Source organism: Onychostoma macrolepis, chromosome 15, assembly GCF_012432095.1.
Source record: "Onychostoma macrolepis isolate SWU-2019 chromosome 15, ASM1243209v1, whole genome shotgun sequence".
Classification (NCBI taxonomy): Eukaryota; Metazoa; Chordata; class Actinopteri; order Cypriniformes; family Cyprinidae; genus Onychostoma; species Onychostoma macrolepis.
Window position 1 is genome coordinate 25,566,367 of NC_081169.1, and position 24,922 is coordinate 25,591,288.

Below are 24,922 nucleotides of genomic sequence, written 5' to 3' on the forward strand. Positions count from 1 at the left end.
GATGCAAAGAATGAGCAAGGTATGCCGCAGAACACCTGTGTGTGTGCGTGTTCATTAGGGTGTGGGTGCATATGCACACACACAAAGCCCTACATAGCTCTGATGTTAGCACACACATGCTGTTATAAAAGACCCGGCACCACAATATTTTCACAAAGTCAAACAAACTCACACCTGCGGGAGCCCATTTCAAAGTGTCCACGCTGACCTGACCCACATTATTTTACAAGACAATCATGGCATGTTAAATAGATGTTGAATAAATATGTACAAAAAGTGCATGATAACGAGGGCTTTCAACCACTGCGGAAAGCAACGGAAAAAAAACTTGTTTGGCTATTAGTAGAGAATCATCTGCACACATATAATTTCTTTAGCAGTTATTTGCTATGGCTAGTTGATGAGTTGTGGCTTTGTTCAGTTCTCTAAACATAAGTATTGAACTACAGCTCATGCTGGACAATTGTGAAATGCATTGATTCACACTCAAATTGTGTGATTTATTGACAATTTATTTTCTGAATTGCACCAAATCGAATTGTTGAAACTTCATAAATGTGCAAACAGTAGGCCTAACATCCCTGAAAACATCACACCCGGTCCTTCATAAAGGCCAGACCTTAGATTCCTTTCATCCATTCATCAGCCTGAGAGAAAACGAGAGAGTTGATGTGAATGCAGAAGAAAGGAGGGAGTGAAAGGACGAAAACGAGGGGTTTGAGGCACTGGCGAACGTGCTGATGAGGGTTGCTGCCCTCCTCTGAATGTGGAATTCTGTCTTCCATGCCTTTCCTTTTTTCTCTCAAGGCCCTGACAGGTCATTTCCTGATGGGAGAGAGCGATAGAGGGACGACTGCTGATAGAAAGCGGCAGACGGAGATGGAGGGAAAGAGAACTCGTATCCTGTGAGGAGAACATAGAGGTGTGGGGAAAGATTTGAGAATGAAGGAGACAACTTGACAGGAAGTAGAAGCCGCTGAAGTATAAATATGTACAAAGCCATTATCTTTGATTATTAAATTCTCATTTCTCCAGTTGTGTCTATTTATATCTCACCGCAGGAGCGGACTCGGGAAGCGTACACTGATACAAAGTCAATAACTCACTGCAGGGGAAGAGTGTGTGTAAAAGAGAGCGAGATACATTGGAAGGCAATATCTGGAAACATTCCTTTTTTTGAAGAGAAATAGGCTTCCTGGAATTATCAGGCTCTCTCGTGTTTGCTTTCCACGTGTATGTCTGTGCAGATGGAGACAGGTCAGATACCGCACTGCTCAGGTTTACTGGGGTTTGTTTGTGTATCTGAGATACGTTTTCAAGACTTACCCACCAAAGTTATTGTGCATCCAGGCCTCTGTGGGACGTCGGAGGGCAGGCGTTGTGTGTGTGTAGGGTGACACGGTGGCGACATGATGAATTTTCCTGTCCGTGCAAGGTTGTGCCATGTGTGTATTCAGAGCTATGTCTGAAAGCATCCAGTAACATCATCCCTGTTTCCCCACAGACATTTTTATATTTTCCACTGATGACATGATGAACGAGTCGCTGTCAGACTAGCCCGAGTGAAGATATTCATCTCAGAGAGAGAGAACTTCCAGTGCCTGGAATTGAAGTATAACCAGTATCAGGGTTAAAGGGCTTCCATAAAACTCAAACCCTGCCAGCATTTGAGTTTTTTCATGTTTGTTTGTGTGTTTGATAAGTTTTCAGAGCAAATTCACTTTGTTTCCCATAAGATTTGACAAGACTGAGAACAGGGATGTGGTCCCTGGCAAGTTTGTCAAAATAAGCCATGTTTTAAATTTTTGAAAATGTTTAAAAAGTCTTGAAATTAGATGGATAGATGGATGAATGCATAGATAGATAGATGAATAAATGATAGACAGGTGGAGAGGTGTAGATAGATTGATGGATAGATTGACAATTATATATACACATATATATATATATATATATATATATAAAGATGTATGGATAGCTGGAAAAGTCAATGGATTGATCGATTGATTAATGAATAGATAGATAGATAGATAGATAGATAGATAGATAGATAGATAGATAGATAGATAGATAGATAGATAGATAGATAGATAGATAGATAGATAGTCAGTCGCTGCCATTTTGACCCCATTCTTTCAGTCTCAACTTTGTTTTTTGCTGCTTAAAATATAATAAATAAATAAATAAACAAGGAAAGTATTTTCTCGTATGTATGCTCAGTGAACCATTAATGATGTTCTACTGTGACGTTCCTTCAGGCGCATACTAATTCAATTAACGTTAATCCGCATCAAAATCCTGAGATAGCCATTCGTCAAACAGTGATCTCTTTCCTCGCCTTTTATTTATTGCCAATGGAACAGTGTAATTAGAACACCTTTGGGACGTTGCCCGTGGTAACCTCTGATCACAGCTCCACACACACACAATAAGTGATGCGTCCTCTGGGGCTTTCTGGCCTTGCTGCAGTGGGTGGGTAGAAGCTCTGGCTATTGATTTGAACGGTGGGCTGATGAATCTCAGGGGAACCAATAAAAATAATTACGAAGAAGATCATCAAAGCTCCCCAGCCTTCTGCTTTGCACATGAATAAATGCGTGGCGGAGCTAATAGAACAGCGGTGGAGGTGGCATATGTGGTCATCTGTGCCCAGAAGAATATTTTATTGCTCTGAGGTTTTATTGCTCTTTCATGGTTCTCGGTTATGTTTCTTTGAAGCATAGATGAAGATCAGATGTTTCTCCTAAAAACCCTAGGGGAAAAATAAAAATGTAGAGCTATATATTTATGTAGAGAAGCTTAGATAATTTGGTAACTGATCTGAACAGAGTTTTGAGATCTTTTCTGAAACTCTTGAGTAGATGTGTGTGATTTCCTGGATTTCAGGAGAGTTGTGATAGTCTCCATTTGTTCTCATTGGTGTCTCAGAGAAACAGTGGTCCTGTTTGTGGGTGAGGAGATGCCATGACTTGAAGAACTTTATGGAAATGTGCTGTAGATGGCTCAGCAGCAGGCTCGGAAAGAAAGAAAAACATTTCAAACTACTATTTCTGTCCTCCACCATCCGTTAAGTGGTGGCACAATATATACAAGGATGAAATTAGTCCTCTCCCCTTGCAGGAGACAAGAGGGAGGTTCTGCAAGTGAGCTATTGTTCTTAACCAGCCTGTAAACAATGACTAACATGACAGTTCACCCCCTTTAGGCTTTCTCATCCATAGAAAACACATCCTCCTCCTTGACTGACTCTGTAGGCTGCATGTGGCGAGGAGGAGTAGAGGAAGACAGGCTTTAGGAAACTTAGATGAGGTGGAGGTAGATGTTGTAATTTCCATTTTTTTTTTCTTTTTCTGTTAAAATATACTTTCTGGAAAATGGATATAAATTGCATCAGTGCGTTACATGTCGTATCAAGAATGATTATGAATGCATGAATCAAACTCGATTGGAATGTCGACAGTTTCTCACACGGATTTCCACGCATCATGTGTGCGTTCCCCAGTCCAAATGTGCGTGCATATGCATATATGCCCTTGTGTGTGTGTGGGCTGGCTGGGGGGTCCAAGGGAAGAGGAAATGGTTTTTTGAATGGTGTGCGCTCAGAGACATAGTAAAGAGCACTCTCCCAGGCGGCCAAGAGCACTTGATTGTACAACAAGCAATGATCGCATTAAGAGAGGGCAGCAGGAAGAGAGAGAGGGAAACAAAGAGACAGAGAGTGGGAAGGAAATAAATTGACTTTGCCAGTGGCTTAGTCTGCTGATAGGAGAAAATATAGAAAAAAATGACTTTTTCATTTTCATGTGCTACATCCACAAGTGTGTTAGGGGTAATGAAGTGTGTGTGTGTGTGTGTCTGATTGACCCGGTTATAGTGGTCACTATAAAAACTGGTTTTACAATTTTAAGAGTGGAAAACAGCAAATGTTGCCTGTTGTATATCTATAGAGGTCAAAAAATAGCGCTGGGCTTTCAAAATATGTAGCATAGTAAAAATTAAAGCATTATTTTTCTTTCTCAATACTAGTTAAGTTAGTAGAATCACTACTTTTAGTTAGTTACCACCCAGTACCTAGTGAAAAAGAATGGGCTCCATGCTATGATCTGAATAATATTCCCTTTTATCAGTTTATCCTCTATCTGTGTTTATACTTCCTTCTGTTCCTCACTTAACAGGGAAAAGCACAATTTTAGAAGCATCTGCTGAGCAAAATTTCTCCCTGGATAAAAAGACGAAAGAAAAAAATACAGCAAGCAGATGGCGCCTCAAGGTTCAGACGATTAGAGGTTGCAGATTGGAATACAAATTGGATTAAAAGAAATTAGACTAATAAAAATCGAATCGCATGGCAAGTGCAAGCATATTCACCTCAGTCATGTAAAAGTCTCTGCCAGTGGCTGTCGATTAGAAGCTAAACAGATGCTCCAGTGAGATAGCAGTTAATATATGTGCGTGTGTGTATGTGCGTTCTTGGCGGACATGGTCCCCCCATCATCCTCTTATCTCGACCCACCCCATTTATCAATGTCATAATGTTAATTAGTGGTTTGTTCATTTAGTGACTTACAACATCAAAATTAACTTGTTTCTGATTGCTGAAAGCGGGACATAAACATCAATCAGAAACGAAATGTTAGAAACATTTGTGTTTATTCATTAAAAATTGGTGTGTGTATAAATCGATTCTTAATTTCATTAGATCCAGATGAACATGCATTGATACACCAAGGTTGCATCAGTGTCCCAACCTTAAATGAGTTTGACACCTCAGGTTTTGAGGGATGCAGACTGCCAAGAGGGAGGGAATAGGAGAAATGTGAGAGGCAGTGAGAGAGAGCAAAATCAGTGTATCTGCAAGCTTCAGCAGAGCTCGGTTTCTTAGTATGCAGCACAACTTAAACATGAAACCTGGAGGATACAGGATAAGATCTCACCCTGTCAGTAGCAAGTCCCTTGTGTGACCCTCAAGTCTGTTCTGGGTCCTGTGTGTGGCCCCACTTAGACAGCAGACAGCTGGAATGATCACTAATCAATGAGAGGGAAATGGCAGGAATTAGCACAAATTAGGTGAAGTGGGAGTCCTTGCTCCCTTTAATAGAGTCCGCACTGCACTGCGGGAGAGAACGAACCTTTAGAGCACACTAAGACTCAGCAAAACATTTTGCATACTAACAAACAAGCATACTTCTCTGCTATGCTGTGTCCTGGTCCAACTTGTAAGAAGAGACAGAGTGGATATCGCATTTAGAAGTGATTCTAAACACCCTAAACAAATGCTCTTTTTCACTGCAGTTCCATACATCAGCAACCAAAAGAGTTTAGCACCGCAGTGAACTCTTGTACATCAGCACTGCACACCTGCCATCCCGAGAGAGGACACGGCCACCTTCAGCTCAAGCTAGCTGCTGCCGCTGGGGCTCTCATAGCGTAGGAGGTCCATTCTGCACTCTGCAGTGGTTTATGCTGAACAAACAGCTAGCGAGCAGCTGTTTTAGCAGCACTAAACAAACAAAGCTGCACAGAGCTGTGTGTTGATCATGCTAGCATGCTACTCTCTCGGGAGGTCTAGCCACTAGCAGTGCATAGAAAAAGCTAATGAACAAACATATTGTGCTTCATTTGTAGATGTATCTTTTTGGTCTTGTTGATAATCTTGCATAATGCTCTTTTTTAGATTTCTCCTTATGAAACTTGGTCATTATGGGGCCTACAATGTATGTTTTTTGGTCCCCACAAAGACAAACAATCACATGCTAAAATTATATCCCCTTCCCTTTTGCTGTCACTCCTAGTTTTAAGCGAATCCAATCCCTGAAAGAAGTCGAAAATCAGCATTTACAATCTCAAGGATGTTTCCAAGCTAGCCATGTGCTATTGAAGCGTGTAAAGCTTACAGCATTCATCTGATGGCAGCGGTAGCGGCTCGGGCTTAGCATCTCTTTTTGGCCGGGTTTTGGGGGGATCAGGGGATGCTTTTGTCCCTCTTTGGCCCGTGCCTTAGTGATGTAAATGCAGGGTGGCCTCTGGTTCCTTATCTCTAGGGTTAAGGCTCACACTGCTCTTTCCGCAATCTATTATCATAAGGGCCAGACTCCTAGCGTGGGCTGCTAGCGTTATCCATACCAAATGCAGGGCCATGCAGGGGAACGTTCAGGGGATTAGCATTTTAACACAGTGTGAGTCTAAACCCCTGAACCTCTCTGTCACAGAGGGCAAGTCCCCAATGGCTTGCCAGCTCACTATGTGGCACCCTAAATTAGTGTGCTGGATCAGAGAGCTGGGTTGTGTTTTTGACATTGCTTTTCTTGGCTCAGAAACATTGCTTTTGTATGCTCAGTGAACAACTGGCAGTAGAGATAAAGGATTGTTTTAAGGGAGTATGCAAGTAAGATTTTCCCAACTCAAAACTTACTTTTTCGGCTTAGAGGTTCTTTAGAGATTCAAAAGGTTAGATTGTGATTGCCAAGACCAGTGGTGTCCAGTCCTGCTCCTGGAGGGCCACTGTCCTGAAGGGTTTAGCTCCAACCCCAGTTAAACATGCTTGAACCTAATCAAGGTTTCCAGGAAGACTAGAAGCTTCCAGACATGTGTGTCGGCATTAAATTGACCTAAATTCTGTATGACATTTGAACACCAGGAACATGATTTGACACCCCTGACTAAGAATAATGCTAATTGATTTGTTGCGGTCTTGTAGAAGCCTGTTGAACATAAATGTAAGGTTAGATCTGACAAGTCTTTCGCTTTCTCTGTTTTACCAGGATCCCGTCTACGGCAGGAAGATTCTCCACCTCGGATCGTAGAACACCCCTCCGATCTGATTGTATCCAAAGGCGAGCCAGCCACCCTAAACTGCAAGGCAGAGGGGCGGCCCACCCCTACCGTGGAGTGGTACAAGGATGGAGAACGAGTTGAAACCGATAAAGATGACCCACGATCCCACCGCATGCTTCTGCCCAGCGGCTCGCTCTTCTTCCTGCGTATCGTACATGGCCGTCGAAGCAAACCTGACGAGGGGGCATACGTTTGTGTGGCACGCAATTACTTGGGGGAAGCAGTCAGTCGAAATGCCTCACTGGAAGTAGCATGTAAGTATGCGATTTCTTTAATTATTGTCTCGAGTCACAGTAACAATGAGTGTTGGCGAACTTGTTTTTTCCATGAACCCTGTTTTGGAATACCACAAAGTTTGCCGCATAGAATTGTGATTTGGTATTGCATCTGACGGATTTTGGAAAAGCCCTGATTTCCCCAGTTCCAAAGCAATCAGTGGGAACTATTTTGCAGTTGGCTTCTGACTTTAATTAGCTCTACATATGTTTTAGCAAATCTTAGATATATCAGTCTGTTTCGGTACAATCTGCCAGGCTTGTAGTTTTTCCTTCTGACTGCTGAGAAATGGAAATGATAGGGCATGCCAAGGAAGTGGAGAGCGACAGACTCAGATGAAAGAGCATGCTAGGTGTGGAAGGAGGGTGTAGACACTCTACACAGGGAGGCAGAATCTGGGAGGGGGGCTTATTGACAACCTGTAGATGGGTTCTGCTTTGAAGATGGGTCTCTGTTGGGTTGACTTGCATTTTCAGAGAGTGCACATTCCTTGGGATCAAATCCCCAAGCTAATCAGAGACCATTATGAGTGACAGTTAACCTGTCCCCATTTGCTTTTCTACTAGCCAGTGACTATGCTGTTTTAATGATGGGCCTTTTTGCTAAATCATTGCTGATTAATGGACTGTTGTAGCCAAGAAACTCTTTGCCAGGCAGACCTTGTGCCTATTGTATTGGGAGTTTGTGATCTTTGTGATCAGTGAATACATTTCAGCATCTAAAGGCATAAAAGCTAGCTACACTAGCTTAGCATAAATGCCAAATCAAAAGTCATTAGAGATTAAGGAGTATTGGTCTTGCTCCGCTGGGTTTGTAGTCTAGACCTGAAGTCTAAGTGAGCCGCTATCTTGAAGTCTGTTTCAACCCCAAGGTGATCAATACTGTGGCCTCTCTTATGCATTGTTATGAAAATAGGAGCGATCCATCATGAAATAAGGATATGATGATAAATATTGAATGAATGGATAACTAAATTGGCTCTGTGTGCTGCCGCCAAGACCCCATACAGTAATGAGAGGGTGTGTGTGTGTGTGTGTGTGTGTGTGTTTAGCTGTTGGAAAGGGTAACTCTAGATGAAGGGATTGTGGGAAGGTTTTGAGAGCCAGTAAATTTTGAATGCTGCTGCATTTTTTATTTTTAACCTGTAATTGATGATACAGGACGGTGATTTGGGTTAAAGGAGATGATGTTGGCATTTAGTTTTTGCAAACGGTACTTTCGAGCTAGCAATTGCGGGAAGATTTTCAGTAATATTTTTGAATAAATGTTCTATTTTTAACCTGTAATTGATGATATACAACTGCGTTTTGGGTTATAGGGTATATATAGAAGGGTATAAAGGCAGTTTGTGCGTGTTGTGTTTTCACTCGTGTAGCTGGCAGGGTGTGTGTGTTTTCTCTGATCCTCTCAGCTCTTCCGAGGCGGTGGTGGCAGCCCCCAGGTGCTAACTGTGTGACAGCAGCTTGATCTATCGATCGCACTAAGAGGGGTCTCCTCGCCTAAATGAAAATTCATGAAAAATTGATGAAGTCCCCGATTATTCCTTTTTTTCTTGTATCTTTCGCTTCCCCCTCTCTGTTCTCGCTAGCTCTCTACCTTTCCAGCCTGGTGCGAAGTCAGATGCTGTGTCTGAAACCTAATCTAAAAGGGCACTGTTTTGTGAATGAAGGTAACTTGTAAGGAAGCAAGACACTTGTAAGGTTTCCAAGACACTATAACGTCGTCTAATGATCCGACATAATCAAGCAAATTTTAAGTAGTCAAATTTTGATTCGAATAAATATCATCAGACACTATTTTTACTCTTTCAACCAGATATTGGAATGCTTCCTACCTCTATATACAGCCTGCAAAGGCAGCATTTTTCAGGTTTAGACAGTCTGAGTTGACGAAAAGAGTTAAAGTGAGCTGTAGGATGTTTTATGACTTTCAGGTGAGAGGTGAAGGGTCGTAAGGTTAGCGGGACAGTGGATACTAAACCTACAGCAGGAAAGACCAAGAACTGTATTTAAACGAGACCCCTCAGCTGTGTTACGTTACACAATTTCCACTCATAAAGCTTCTTTTTACTGGTGAGTGATCACAGAAGTGAAGCCAATCTAAACCGATACAGCTCATGTATCGCTCCAAGCAAAATATGTTTCATCTGTCACATCGTAGAAATATTCTGAAGCGGCGCTGTTTTCTCAAGAAGTAAATGTTGATTTTATAGCCAGCTGTGTATATCTGATCTATACGAAATACTCCCAGACTCACATACATATAAAACGTTCACCTCCAAAACAAACAGCTGGCCTTCAGTGACAAACTGAAAAATGTGGCGAATGTTCCAGACTGTTTTGCGACATTCGTTTTTGGGGTTCTGACTCTGGTTACAAGCCCAGTACTTTTTCATCTTTGTGTCACAAGTCGTCTCCTGTTGCGATATATGGTTCCGTCTCTCTCCCTCCTTCTTGTATGGGGTCAATCCGCACCCCCGCAAGCTGAGTGAATGGCTCTGTTGAAACAGATTGCAGGCAGGCGTTCGCCGTGGACCACTGAAGCCGCCTGATCAGAGAGACCCCAAGCTGGGCTGCAGGAAGCAGAGAGAGGCCTGTGAAAGGAGCTCGCTGCATTATTAATAACGAGGCAGATTGCAAGGAGGTGTCCGCTGAAGCAGGATTATCTCAAACACTAGTCGTTAACAATTGACCATTAGTAATGCTACAAAGAAGATACACAGATCTTGTTACGGATGTTCGTGTCCTAGAGAGTTTAAAGCGAATGTGCAAAAGGGTTGATTTTGTCCCTATGATGATGCAAGGCGCTTATCTGTCTCAACACAATTCATTGTTTCATGTAAACTTATTTCTGTGGGGTTTAGCGCTTTAGCACTTTTGCCTCTTAAAATGGTCCATTTCTTCATTTAAAGGTACCGCACATGTCTTTCCACTTTCCTCAACATAAATGAATCCGTTTCCTGTCATTTATATGGTCTTAATTAGAGCAGAAGAATAGAACAGTGGAAAAGGTGCTGACATGCCACAGGGAGAGATTGGCTGAATCCCAATTCGCATACATCTACTGTAGCCTAAAGGCACATACTTTGCTGGTGATGCATACATGCTTGAAATATATTAAGTACATATATGGCTTTTTTGTTAGCATTACAGTGTTTATGTTTCAGAGAAATCAACTTCCTGCTTGAATGACATTCTTATAATTGTCTCTGCATGTTAAGCTGGGCATCATTTTTTAGCGTTTAGGCAAACAAAGATATATTTAAGAACTGCTATGGCAGTTTCGGCATCAAATAATAAGAGCACAAGGGGTTGTGGGAAATATTAGCCTACTTAGCATACACTAACAAACTTTGCTAAACTAAATAACACTGTTTACTGTGTACATGTACATGTACATGTTTGATATACAGTGGGACACACAAATCTTAATTTTACATACTATATAGGAAAGATAGAAAGTGAATTTGGATTGTTATCTTGAAATTAGCTTTATTTGGCTTTATATTTTTGTTATATCTCTCAGAAAAGGTTTTATATACTATTTACTCTGTCTCTCTATGATGTATATGATGGATACATTTCGGTCTAGGCCGCACCCTGTGGCACTCCTTGCTTCTGGGAAATATATTTTGTTCTTTTGTTGCTATTTTTCTTTCTCTGTGTCTTTATGTCTCTCTCCCGCTCTCTCTTTCTGTTTCTCTCTCATGGTCTTTCTCTTCTCGGGATAAACTGGGTCAATGAGCAGGTTCATAAATCATTGTGAAGACTATGTCAGACTGAGGCAAGCCCTGCTTTGAATAAATTTGCCAAAGTGGTGAAATCTCTGGTCGTAGCTTGTGTACGGGCGCTATGTGACAAGCCACACCTGGGGCGCACAGTCATCCAGGAAAATGTTAATTAGCCCCCTATATCTCTTCTCAGGTGGAGAGGTGTGTGTATTATAAATCTGAGGGCAACAAGCTTGTTGAACATGGGGGCATTAATTAAGCGTATAAGGTGTGAATGTGTGTGTGTTTGTGTCCGCTAATGGTCCGCGCTAATAACAATGTGAAAGTGTGCATGTACTTTGAATTTTAGCGACAAAAAGTGCTGTTTTGTTCACTTGTAACCTTCAAAAAGTATGCAAATGAGGGAAGGGTGAAACAGATGTCATTGCTGGTTTGTTAAAAGGCCACCAGCCTGGGATTGGCTGGCATTTTTGAAAAGGTTCTTTTGATACGCTTCAGCATGGCACTTCAGCAATTAAGAGTATCGTTAGGCAGCATTTGGAACTGGTAAGATGAAGTAATTAGTGGAAAAATGGTGCTTTCTTGTGTTAAGCTTTTCTGGTGCGTCTCATGCTGTTTGACTGTGTGTCCGGCATCAGTAAAATCTAATAAAAGAGGATGAAAATAATTGGACACACAGCTAGAAGAGGTGGGTGGTAGGATTGAAATCTTATATCAAGTTATATATTATGGTAACAATATATACACTACCATTCAAAAGTTTGAGGTCAGTAAGATTTTTCTTCTTAAAGAAATGAATATTTCTAAATTAAATTGACCAAATGTGACAATGTAGACATTTATGATGCTGCAAAATATTTCTATTTCAAATGAATGCTGTTCCTTTGAACTTTCTATTTATCAAAGAATCTTAAAAAAAAAAAAAAAAAAAGATCATGGTTTTGATAAAAATATTAAGCAGCACAATAACATTGATAATAATAAGAAATGTTTATTAAGCACCCAATCAGCATATTAGAATGATTTCTTAAGGATCACGTGACACGACTGGAGTAATGTCCGCTGAAAATAAAAATAAAAGTATATATATAGTCAATTTTTCTTTTTCTTTTTTTCCTTCCTTTTTTCCTTGCATGTAAATAACATAAAGCTGCACTTCCCACTAACTGTATAGCAAAACTATCCACTGGTTGACATAGTTCTGCTGTAGTGTGGTGTATGCCATCATACCACCCATCCCTATAATATCTAGACTACAAACGCCCGTCTGGCTTTTAACATCTCATCTGGTGGACAAGTGAGCGTGTGTGAGTGAATTAATCAAACACACACTCACATGCAGTTGTCCTCATCTGCCTGATTGTAAATGTCAGTGTCTGTCTGGGTCCTCTGACCTGCATTCGAGTTATCCCGGGATCCGCATTCTGCAGGTTCTAGGGGTTGGTGATTAAGTTGAAAGCAGACGGTTGTCAGGATGCATCCGCGGCCCACAGGGAATGTTGGTTTCTGATAAGAGGGAGGGATGGTGAGGTGCCGGCAGAGAGGTGGAGGAAGAACGGATCTCTAGTCTGTGATAAAGGAGAAAGAAATAAAATCCCTGATTGAATGTGTCAGCGTTGTATATCTGCAGTGCTGGAGTCAGCGCCCACACCATAAAGACCAGCCTCCTTATCAGCAGCTTGTTACGTTACACACACATACACGCCGACTGTGGTGAGATTGAGCCATGCAGATTTGGATGCATATCTTATGGTCACATCTTAGTGTGTGCGAGACTAATCGGTCAACTGTGTAGATGATATTAAACGATTCTTTATTGTATGTATATGTGGAGGAAGCCCTCTGGAAAGGAGATAAATCATTGGTCCCATGGAACCCTAGTAATACACACACATACAGTTTACACACGCACACACTGACCTTTCTCATTCTCTCTTTCTCTCTCTCTCACTGTCTTTTGTAAGCTCACTCTTGTCCCCTTGTGAGTGATAAACTTTTTACATTTTTTTATGGGATTTTGCCTCAGTTTTTAACAGGATAGCAGAGAAACTATGGGGAAAAGAACAAGGGTTGGCAAATGGCCTGAAATGGATTCAAGCTACTGCTTTAGTCAGTGTTATATTGGAGCATGTGCATGACCTGCCAGGCCGGATCTCTGACTGGTTTTGAGTTTTAACAAAAGTGAGAAGCACAACTAGTCTGTAGGATGTAAATATTTATCTGACATTGTTGGTATGATTATATGTGATTTTTCCAATCCGAAAATAGGTCACAAATGGTATTTTGGATTTAACCATTTTTTTGAAGTTATAATTATATTTTATTTTATTTTATTTTGTTGTTTATTTTTTTAAGCTTTTTAAAAATATATATTAGAATAAGCCAGACAGCTCTCAGAGTTGCTCTCAGTGGCTTTTAGAGATGTACAGCAGAATGGATTTACGCAGAACAGAGTCCATTATGATCAGATGGTCATTGTGGATTAGTAGAAAGGATTTAGCCTCTTTTCTTTTTTTGAGTAAACAAATATTTCTGCTTTGTTCAGTTTGTTGTGTCTGTATCCAGTCAGATCCTATACTTAATCTTAATGGCACAGCAGAAACATAAAATCATATATATATATATATTTTTTCCCTCTTTCTCTGTACAATGTGGACGGCTTCATGGCATCTGTTTGTACATAGTTCTTTTGAACTGTGAACTGTGATATGTTTCTGAAATGAAAGTAAATCTGAATAAAAATGTTGATCATAAAAAGTATATACTGTATATATATATATATATATATATATATATATATATATATATATATAACAGATTTTCTCACAGTCCATGCTCTGACACTTGCGTTTTGTTGCGTTTGTTGGTATGAGAATGAGTTTATTTGTTATCTTATTCTCTCGCTAACTATTGCCGTGTTTTTGTACATGCATCTCTGCTAATCTCTCTCTGTGTGTATGAGTGTTACATTGATTCTTTGTGGTCTCTATGACCCTAAACTACTTAAAACTCCATTACATGATTGCCTGCCATCAAAAAGAGCCAGAAGCTATGACGAATCATTCAGAATGGTCATTTAAATCCAATCAAAGTCCAGACAATTGACTTCAATCTGCATTTGCAGACCACAGCAGACATGTTTGTGTCCCTGTACTGTGCCAGGCATTCACCTACTAGAGGTTCCTCTGCGGTTCCTCGTCAGGTAGAACAAAAACATCTAACCATGATGTGGATTCCCATGAGACTGCTGGATTCTGACAGTCTTCTGCATGGGATTGGATCCGATGACCCGTAAAGACCTGTCAGACCCCTCCATCGTAATTCCTCTCTCTACGAAGAGCAGATACCCCTCACCCTCTACGAATGTGCCACCGCTGTCTACCCGTAACCCCTGAAGCAAAGCCTCCTGGGACCCCCACCAAGGCCTGTAATCCATCATATGTATGTGTGCGTGTGTGGGAGTGCAAATTCAGCTCCGCCCTTAACTGAGGACAGAGGAAATTGATTCAGCTCTCTGTTGAAGCGAACAATCTGTTATTTTCTCAAAGAAAAAAAGTGCCGTGCCGAGTGCTGATGGTGCAAACTCACGTGCTTGAACACACACACACACACATGTACAAACCGCAGTGCCATTTTGGTGGAGTGTCATCATCAGAGAACGCTTCCCGTCACTCTGATGGATAATGTGTTTTTGAACCTTGCACTCTGGTCACCTACAACACAACTCAATCAAGCTAGCCGCCTGAAGGTATCCGTCGTCTCCGAAACTGGCATTTAGATTGTGCCAACTTTAGCACCCTTCTCTCAAACTCCCCTGCTTGTGCAGGACTAATAGTGCATGCGATGCTGTTGTGACTATGTGGTGTTATCGGTGCAGTTATTGAGTTTGACTCTTGTTACTCTGGGAGTGCTGCGGGAGCGCGAGTTCCTACTGCTGTCCCGGACAGCTGCGGAGAGAAGGAGGGAACGGTAACCTAAGCTTCCTGTACCGCAGCGTATGTCGGGGGGATGAAATCCGAGCCCCCTCCTGTCCCTTGTCTCCTTCCTGCTGGTGTTTGAAATTGATAGGCGGTGTGGGGTCCTTCACAAGGCTCGGGAGTTTATGAGTGTGATCTAAAGAACAGCTGGAGTTGGCCTCTGGATGCTTAGTCTGCGATGCAGCCCCGGAAGGGTGTCAATGAGAAAATTTGTCAGTGGTGAAGACCTCTGCCCTCATATTTATTTCTTCATCAATTGTGTTTTGAGTTAATTGCCTGTTTACTTGCAACTTATAGAGCGCAACAGTCGGGTGCCAGAAGTAAAAATACCATTTATTTTCTCCATTGAGGAATTATAAACCTTTAAAGAGAGACCTACTGTGAGCTACAAGGTTGTTAAACAATGCTTTTGTTGGAGCCATCAGTGTGTATTGTTTCAGCTTATTTTTTTTTAAATCATTGCAACTCATAGCAAAATTCCTGCTGAAGAGTTACATCACCCATGATTCTGCAAAGAAATCTTCACCAATCAGAAAATTGTGCCAAAAAAGTTGACAGAACTGTTGCAATGTGGTATATATCTAAAGGCTCCCCCATAGATTTGTTCCAAAAGGCATCTTCAGCCCTTCAGGTTCTCATCCAAGGCTTGTGAGCCTGTGAGCAACTTTCTGAAAACTAAAATGATGAACGGGACACCCCATGATCTCATGGACTTCATGGATGAAGGCCATGGAACTGTAGCTTTACATTAAGTGTACATTTGAGACACGTCCATATTTTTCAAGGCTTCTTGCACAAAATTTTATCCTGATTTTGTTATTCATGACCAGTTTTGACCTTTTCTCTGATCCTTTAAGTTTGCTACTGTTTCTTTAAGACATTTATATGTAAATGAAGTCTGTTTTTATTGGCAAACTGCCCTACATTAATTCATCTGGGCAGGCCAAGTTGCTGCCTATTGATGTATGTAAAATGTATAGGCTACATGAGTAGTCGTATATTAATGAGTTAAGTGTCATTATCATGAGATCTTAATTTTAATGACCTGTTTTGAGCATTATAGTATGTGCAACTTCAAGGATGGTCTGAATATTGTTTTTACCCACTTGTTATTTTACCAAGACATGCAGATTGTCTCATCATGCATGTGTGAATATTAAGTTTATTTAGACCGTGATCTTTAGTTCATCTGTTTGGGCTGGTAAAATCACTCTTACTAGCGAGGCAGCGAGACAAACAGATGGACTGATAGACATGCATACACACACACACACACACAGCACTTATAAACTTGAAAACGAGAGGCAGAAGGACACATGGATCTGTTGGGCATGCATACACACACACATAGTAGTGTGGCTAAAGGCCAAGTGCATAGAAATCAGAACAGCTCCATTCAAATGCAAAATAGAGTCTTATCTACAGACTGTTCTTTGCTGCTCTCCTGTGCTCTACACCGTTCAGGGCAAAACTATTATTTGGAGGCGTGTGTACGTCTGTGTGTGTACATTCTGGTGCCTATATATGGTTATGTGTGTGTGTGTTTGGATCTGAAGCCTGCACGAATGTGAATTTCAATGTGAAGGTCCATTGGGGTTTCATTTGGGCCTTTCGTCATGGTTTTTCACTGCAGGTCTTCTTCAGGATTTTTGAGTAGCAGTTTCTTCGAGGTTATTTGAGGGAGGTTTTCCTCATTGAAGGTTTTCGTAATGGTTTTTCATTGGAGGTTAAGTTTTTCCTCATTTTACTAGGTCTTTTCTCTTTTCTTTGGAGGTTTTCCTAATGGGTTTTCACTGGAGATTTTCTTTTCTTGTGGATGTTCACTGTAGGTTGTAAATATAGTTTTCACAGGAGGTTTTTCCTAGTTACTTTCTCATGAATTTTTACTGGAGGTTTTCCTCATGGGTTTTCATAGGAAGTTTTTCCTCATAGTTTCTTTCCTCGTGATTTTTACTTTTGTCTTTTGTCGTGGGTTTTCACTGGAGGCTTTCTGTATACAGAAGATTCTCACTGGAGGTTTTCCTTCATGATTTTCACTAGATCTGTTCTCTTGGATTTTCACTGGAGGTTTTCCTCATGGAAAACTTTTAACTGAGCTCTTTCCTCGTTTTCTACTGAGGATTTTCCTTGTGACTTTTTTACTCTGCCTGTTTTCCTATAGCGTCTAAGTTTTGAAACACAAAGCTGTACCTTTATGAGAATAATCAGTCACATTTTTCATAGCTTTAACCTGATCAGGGTATCCAATATTCAGCCGTTAGCGCCTAGAGGGGTCAGTTACGAGGCGGGACCCACATTTAATCCGTTATGTCCTACTGTAAAGTGCCTGGCAGTCCAATTTCTACGATGAAAGCTGGTAAATTGTCCAGATCAATCACTTTAATTTGTCTGCCACATTGTTATCAAGGGTTAAATGCATTTATTTAATGCTCCGTTGTGTGGCGTTTGTTTTTGTTATTGTTGAGATCAGCAGTGTTTCATCCTGGTGTGGTGTGTGTTAGAGAGGATGTCTTTGGATGGTATAATATCAGATTACTGACCTGCACAGGAAATGAAAGCAGATGACAGTGAGTGATCACCTTGTGAGTGCATTTTGTGTGTGTGCGATTGACAAACTGATGCATTTGACTCCCTCGATCTTTAAGAAACATTAATAGTCTCCTGCTCCCGGGTCCATATATTTAGTGCGTGTGGGTAAGGAAAGGATGAGTTATGCATTTCTAGCAGACTATGAAAAATGACCACCTTCAGATTCTCATCTACATAAATCCTCATTGTATTTAGACACTAGCTGCATGTTTACTTAGTGAATACAGGCCTGGTTATTTAGATTTGTGTTTCTAGAGGTTATACATTCCTGCTGACGTCTAAATATGCAGGTGACCTAAATGAGATTCAGGCAAAACATAACCCCCACAGTGCACCGAGAGTAGTCGAATTGCTCCATATGTGCCAGCCGGATGCATTAATTGCACACTTTAAAACTCATTCTTTTTTCCTTGCCATTTTATTTTGAGTTCCTAGCAGTTTATTTTTTTCTACCAAGAGAAAAATAAATTCTCTGACACATTATGAATATTGATTTGGCTCTTTATAACAGAACGAGCACCGCAGGGAAGCATGCTGCACATTAGTGCTCGGTTAGCACTAGTAATTGCACACATATAGTCACTGTAATTCAACTGGAGAGTCACACATGTGCCAACATGTAGAATCTGTTATTTCAGCAGTGACATATACACAAAGAACACATTTGGACCCTATAATTCTGCAAATAGATGTGAGGTTAGTTGGAGACAACCACCCAGATGTATTCAAACTGTAATTTAGCTTTAGACTCTATGCAAAGCAAATCGCAAACGTTATGCAAAATTAAATCTGCAGCATGTCGCATTCTGTGATTCAAAACCCAGCAGGTGGATAACGTCTCAGTTCTTAAAGTCTGCTTTAGTGCTGTATAACATCACATTGAAGGCCCTGTAGTATTTGGACTCTCTCAACCGGATGAGAGAAATGAGAATGGTCCGATAATGATTTCCTGTAGCCGAGCCTTTAATCCCAAACACAATGCTTATCTCTGCAGTGTAAAGCATGTGTTGTGTGGTAAGCCGGGTTTCAGATTGGCCCTTCTCTGAATGGACAGTCATTGAGGAGTTGTGGAAAGGCCGGTGCGGTGGCGTGATAGCAGGAGCTTCTCAAACGCAGTAGCAGATAGGAGGTCATCTGCTGGAAATGACCTCCGATGGGCCATTGATTGACCTGGTATTGAACCTTCGCTAATAGACTAGAGGGACAGCGCAGGTCTGGTTGTGGGTGATACAGTGGAATTCAGGTTTTGTAAACCTCAAGCAGCTTTCGTGTTAGGAAATCGGTTGATACTAGGGAAGCTCTGATCAATTTTGGCCAAAACAGATAGCAGATCCATTTGTTTTGCTTTGTTTTTTGTTCGGTTTTGGTTTGTTTTTGTTATATGTTTGCATTTGGCAGATGCTTTGTCCAAACTAACTCGTGCTGCATTTAAGTTGAGAATTTTGTCAGTTTAACCCGTGGCCTTTTCTGATAAATAACTGAAAAATGACTGCTTATATACAGTTTATAATGTATATATAATAATTTTTTCATTCATGCAATTTTACCTGCCAATGCATGATGTTGATGAAAACCTTGCATAGTACTTGCAACTCCAAAGTCGTGGGTTCAAATTCCAGGGAGTGAATGAACTGATAAAATGCATATCTTGAGCGCAATGTATTGTAGTTCACTTTGAGTAAAAGTGTTTCTCCCATACATAAATGTAAAATATTGCACTGGCCCATATTTCAATATCCCTAGAAGTATTTGACATTCTGTTCTAATCACCAAAACCCTCCTCTTGCTTTCTCTCATCCTGTACACCCTCCTTTTCTGTCATCCCTCCCTCGCCGCCTCCTCTGATTGCCATGTGTCTAACGGTCCGCAGATGATAACCATTCCTCCTCAATCTTTGAACCCGACCCCTCCCCCTAAAGGCGCACACAAATCAGATACGGGGGCCTCGGCAGGCAGCTAATGAAATTAGCCCCACGTTGCCCATACGCTTTAATAAGTCACTTGACTCGATTAAGGATGTGATGGTGGGGGATGTCGAATGGATACAGTGAATCTCCAGTTCGCCCAACGGTGCCAACCCGGGTGTTGATTATCATAAATATTCCCAGTCTACACACCTCAGGCAAAATCCCCCTTTTCCTCTCAACACTCCTCTTTCCAGGACCAGACGCCTCTTTCGGAGGCCTGGCAGGCAGTTCGGAGGAAACGTGAGGAGGGGGCGGTGCCAGCATTGTGCTGTCATTAACTTTCTTTGACTGGCAGCCGTCAAGCTGGCTGAGCCCCGCCCCCCTGCTGTGCTGCAGTCTCCACCTCCCTTCCCTCCATCATTCTCTCCTGTCATCGCTCCATCCCAAAGTGGCAGCGATTCTTTGGGTCTCAGCTGCTAGGAGAGATGATACTCCAACCACCCGCTGCTTGGGTGAATCTTCTTGGATCAGGCAAGTGGAGCCGGCCAGCCCGGAGTGACAGACGTTGGCCCGGTGCGGAACCTGATCCCCCGCTGCCTCTCCGCAGAAACCTCACGCTGGGCAGAAAGTGCAAGCAAGTGTAAGCAATCCGCAAATAACTCAGCATCGCGAGTCCAAAGTATTTGATTATCATGGACCAGTTTTATCTATAATTCCTCCATTTGTTATCTACTAGAACTTTCTCATTTCAGTTTTATATTTGAATTGAATATGCATATGCAGTGTGTCATTTCTGCACCACTAGCAGCATTAAATGAAATTGGAAGAATAATGACTCTCAAACACGCACCTGTTTTTCATTATTTGGACAAACAGATAGTCCTGCCCTAAACTTCTATTTCAGGTCACTCTAATATAGAAAATTTATACCATTACAGTGTTTACACACTTAAGAAACATTAAGGAACATTATTCCTATACATTAAACTGGTATATTGAGGATTGACAGGTGAGGGCACGAATCAGAATGAGACTCAAGAGGCAGGATTTTATTGCAGGCATCCATTCAGTTGAGAGTAATCTGTCAGGATGGATAAGTGAGGTCTGATGTTTCTGAACCTGACAGCGGTGGTGCCTGTTTCCAGCCGGCTGTTCCCAGGTCCTGTGCGGTGCCACGGACAGGAAATGGGGTTAGAGAGAGAGTGCAAGAGAGACACCTATGTGTTTCCTTTGTAGTCTATACAAGTGCATTGAAAATTTGTCTTGTTCTCCAGTAGAAATATCTAAACATCCTTAATGCAACATAAATTTGCTTGAAAAGCAAAATTGCAACAAAAAACCCCACCATAAACAATAATATAATTATAAAACTATATATATATATAAACTATATATATACACAGTATGCATATTTTTTTAACAATAATTCAAACAGTTTGTTGAGGTTGTGCTTATTATAAGATAAAGTAATGGTGTATGAAAGCTAAACTTTAAGATATATTGTCTTCAAGAAAAATTATCTTACACAGTTTTGCTTCTGAATTAAAATGATCTCATTTAATCTTCTGAAGAAAATTGTTATGCATTAATTATGCATTGGACTGAGTTTGTACGTGTGTAGGTGCATGACCATGTGATGGATTGTGTGTGTGTGTGTTTGTGTGTGTGTGTGTGTGTGTGTGTGTGTGTCTTTGACACCAGTGAGTGTCTCCATCTTGTTAATGGATGCAGCAGACTCGTGTCCTGACAGCTGGCATCCTGGTGCCCACCACAACTCGCCTCACACTTCTTCTTCCCGCTCTCTGTCCTTCACTCTTCACTTTTCTTTATTATTCATCTCCCACATGTTTGTCTAGCCCCGTATAAACAGACCTAAGAGCTTATGAAAACTGGAAATGAACTTGTGCCCCACTGTGACCCCCTCTCTATGGTCTGTGACAAGAACCCCACACACATCTTGCCCTGCCACACCAAAGTCCCCCATCCGCATGGGGCCAGAAGGGGTCAATGGATTTGCCAGGTCACCGTGGCAACTCTTGACAGGCTCAAATGTCAGAGAATTGGCCGGCCATGACAGTGCTGTCAGAGTCAAACGCCCCCCTTTTACACGATGGGTTATTGCTGGAGAATGAGGGGGAGAAGCAAGGAGGGACAGGGGGATGCGGGGGTCCTGGAGCCGTTAGCATTCAGACCGGTCCGGTTGTGTCAGGGGCACACAGACACACTGTCACTTTATGTCTAATTGGGGCAGGTCAAAGCCCTAGAGGCATGAAGGGTTACGCTCGCCCTGTTCTGCTGGCCGTTCTCTCTCTCACTGTCTCTAATAATATGGCTTCCTACCTGCATTTCTCTTTTTTTACCTTACCAATTCAGTTTAAAGGGACAGTTCATACAAAAATTAAAATCACCCAAAATTTCTACTCACAAGCCGAGTTACTCAAAATATGATCGTTTTACTTTAAGTCAGCATAATAGAGTTCTTTAACTGAATTTACAAGCAACTCTCCGTCCATACAATGAAAGTTAATGATGACCACAGCTGAAAAAAAATAAATAAAAATCCCCTTAAAAGTATAAAGCAGTAAACTTCAAGCAAAATGCAAGTCTTCTTGTTTTTACTTTACTTGTGAAATTTAAGTTATTTGCTGAAAATATCCCCATTTCAATAAATATGAATTATCCCCTTAAATATTCACTTAAGGTTTGATATATAATCCTGATAAATGATTCAAATCGTTACAGTCAAATAATTTGCACAAATGTCAGCCATTATTCCAGTCTTCAGTGTCACATGATCCTTCAGAAATCATTCTAATATGCTAATTTGTTGCTCAAGAAACATTTCTTATAATAATCAATGCTGAAAACAGTTGTGCTGCTTAATATTTTTAAATAGAAAGTTTAAAAGAACAACATTTATTTGGAATAGAAATGAATAAAAAAAATAATTTTACTGACCCCAAACCTTTGAACGGCAGCACACATTCAGGGGTCAGGAAATGAACTGACAGAAAGAGAGATGCCGTTTACACAGTGACAAGAAACAGAGATGAAGAGCGGTAGATCGGTAGAATGATAGAATATTTATGCGTTCGGGGCGTCAGTGATGTGAGGATGATTGCATTGATTGATCCAGGGGTCGTTTAGGGGTCAGTTCCCTTCAGACGGGACGAATAATATAGGTCATATTAGCTCAACTCTCATTACTTATGAACACACACATTTGGAGCTCTACTGTTACATCACTGCAGAGATCATAGATCATTTTAATCTGAAATTTCTGTGATTGTGTCAATTTTGCAACGTTGGCCTAGTGTGTTTATGTCAATTGTGAGTCTGTTTATTTTGATACAGTGTGCATTTCCACATTAGCACTTTCATGAAGTTGCATTTGTATGCATAGCCATGGCTGTGCTGTGTGTGTGTGTGTGTGTGTGTGTGTGTGGTGAACAGTGTCAAATGGGTTTGTTCGGCTGCTTGAACTATGGAAGCTTATTCTGATGCGCTACGAAGCCAGAACTAATACATGCATATTTATTTTGCGTCTACTTAAGCAAATGCTCCCGACCAGCCAAATAAACACACACAAAGACACTTAATATTCTGTTGAGTATCAAAAATTAGCCCCTGTTAAGCTAAAAATATCTCTATGGTACTTTACTATCATACTGATTGATATATTAATACACTATGGTCCTGTAAGATATTTGCACGGGACCTATATCTTTATTTGTGTGAATGCTCTACCTGTCCTTTAATATCTCAAAGTGCGCTGAAATGCATCAGAGGCATTATGTGCAGATATGTCGACTAAAGTCTCATTATTGCGTTGTGCCATGTAGAAACACTTCCGTATCTTTTTGCAGGCTGTCACATCGCTCTCTCTCCGCTCTCATTACCACTCCATCACTGCAGTTTGTTTTATTAGGCCCCAGAGGTGGCTGCCAGGCAACTGTGTGTGTGTGTGTGTGTGTTGAGCGCTGTGCCGGCTCCCTAAAGTGGCATCTTTCTTCCTTCTGACCTACATACTTTTACAGCAATATTCAGTTGAGTTCATTTGTTTGATGTGTGCTGCGAGTTTAAACACACAAACACACAAACACACACTCGACACACACTGTCCCAAAACAAATCTTGTTTGATTAGGCTCTGGGGAAGCCAGATATTGCTTGTACAGCAGTTGAATAGACAGTGACTTGAACAGGTGCTGTTAATCGCTGTGGCTCTTATTGTGAGCATGAACTGCAGTCAATTTAAAGGGCTGGTTCACCCAAAAATGCATGTTGTTCCAAACCTGCCTGACTTACTTTCTTCTGCGAAAGAAATATATATATTTTTATATATAATGTCTAGGCTTACTGAACCCAAAAAGGCTTAAGTAGCAAAATGCTACATACACTTTTACATACAATGACAGTGAATGGAGACTGGGACTGTTAAGCTTGATTTAAAAAAAAAAAAAGGGGGGGGCATAAAATGTTCCATATAATTTGTGAGCAATATTTCAAGTTGAACAAAGTGACATAAAAATGGTCCATGTGATTTGTGGACTATATTTCAAGTCTTTTTAAGTATTTCAAGCATTTTCAGTAGCTTTTATATTGGAATTGAAGTAATTTATTGAAAAATTTCCCTTCCGCCATACTGTACTGTAACTCTCAAATCTAATTCTCGTTCAGTTAGTGCAACTTAACATGCTTTATGGTATTTTTATAGTGTTGTTCTTCTTTTTTTTTTTAAACAGTGAAATGAAATAAGAGTTATTATGTCTGCAGGCACTATATATATTTTTTACTGTTCATTTAATTGTTTCTTCAACTGCTGTCTAAGTAAACGTGCTATGCAAACCATTACTATTTTTTTGAACATGGCCCTTTTTTCGATGTGAAACATGTTCAGACACTCTAAAATTTCCTTATATGTGTTTCACAGAAGTAAAAATGAGACGTGTGAGATGACAGAATTTTATTTATTTATTTATTTATTATTGTTTTGAGCGTACTGTCCCTTTAAAACAAGATGTCAACAGCTAAAGCTTTTTCCAGCACTGGCCTCTCTCTCTCTCTCTCTCTCTCTCTCTGTGTGTGTGTGTGTGTGTGAAGTTCTCCCGCAGAGAGCTTTGTCTATTCTTTGTCTCTCCTCTCATCTTCTCTACTTGTACACACACACACACACACACACACACACACACGGGCCCACAGTCTGGCATCAGGTGGATAGACCCCGTCTGTGTCTAAGGAGTTTGTCTCCAACTGTGTGTGTGTGTGTGTGTGTGTTATTTAAATAGTGTATAACAGCAATTTGAAACGTCCTGGATCGAGGAGACAATCACACACACGGGACCGTCTGTCTCCATCTCTATTCTTCTTCCTCTCAGTGTCTCCTGGTATTCTGTACACAATAGTTTCCATGATTACGGCCTTGTTGTGTGTATACATTTAGTGGCAGCGTTATCACAGCCCTGTGTCCTTTAATATATGAACTGATACACTTTAGAGCTTGTGGCCTGCTTTAAATCCCTGTGTTTACCGTGGACTTTTGTTTGCATGTTTTAATGTCGCTGGAGGCCTGAGAGACGAGTTTGTCTGTCACTCAGCTCCGCTCTTTAA

The 24,922-nt window shown here is 41.0% G+C and overlaps 1 protein-coding gene across 11 annotated transcripts in view; it reads left to right on the forward strand.

Moving 5' to 3' along the window:
- robo2 (roundabout, axon guidance receptor, homolog 2 (Drosophila)) overlaps positions 1–24,922 on the forward strand; it is a 415,989-nt gene that overhangs the window by 231,891 nt on the left and 159,176 nt on the right. For all 11 annotated transcript variants that reach the window (XM_058745019.1, XM_058745027.1, XM_058745024.1 and 8 more), the window contains one exon: positions 6,762–7,088. In XM_058745019.1, the coding sequence (XP_058601002.1) occupies positions 6,762–7,088 (327 nt within the window). The remainder of the gene's footprint in view (positions 1–6,761; positions 7,089–24,922) is intronic.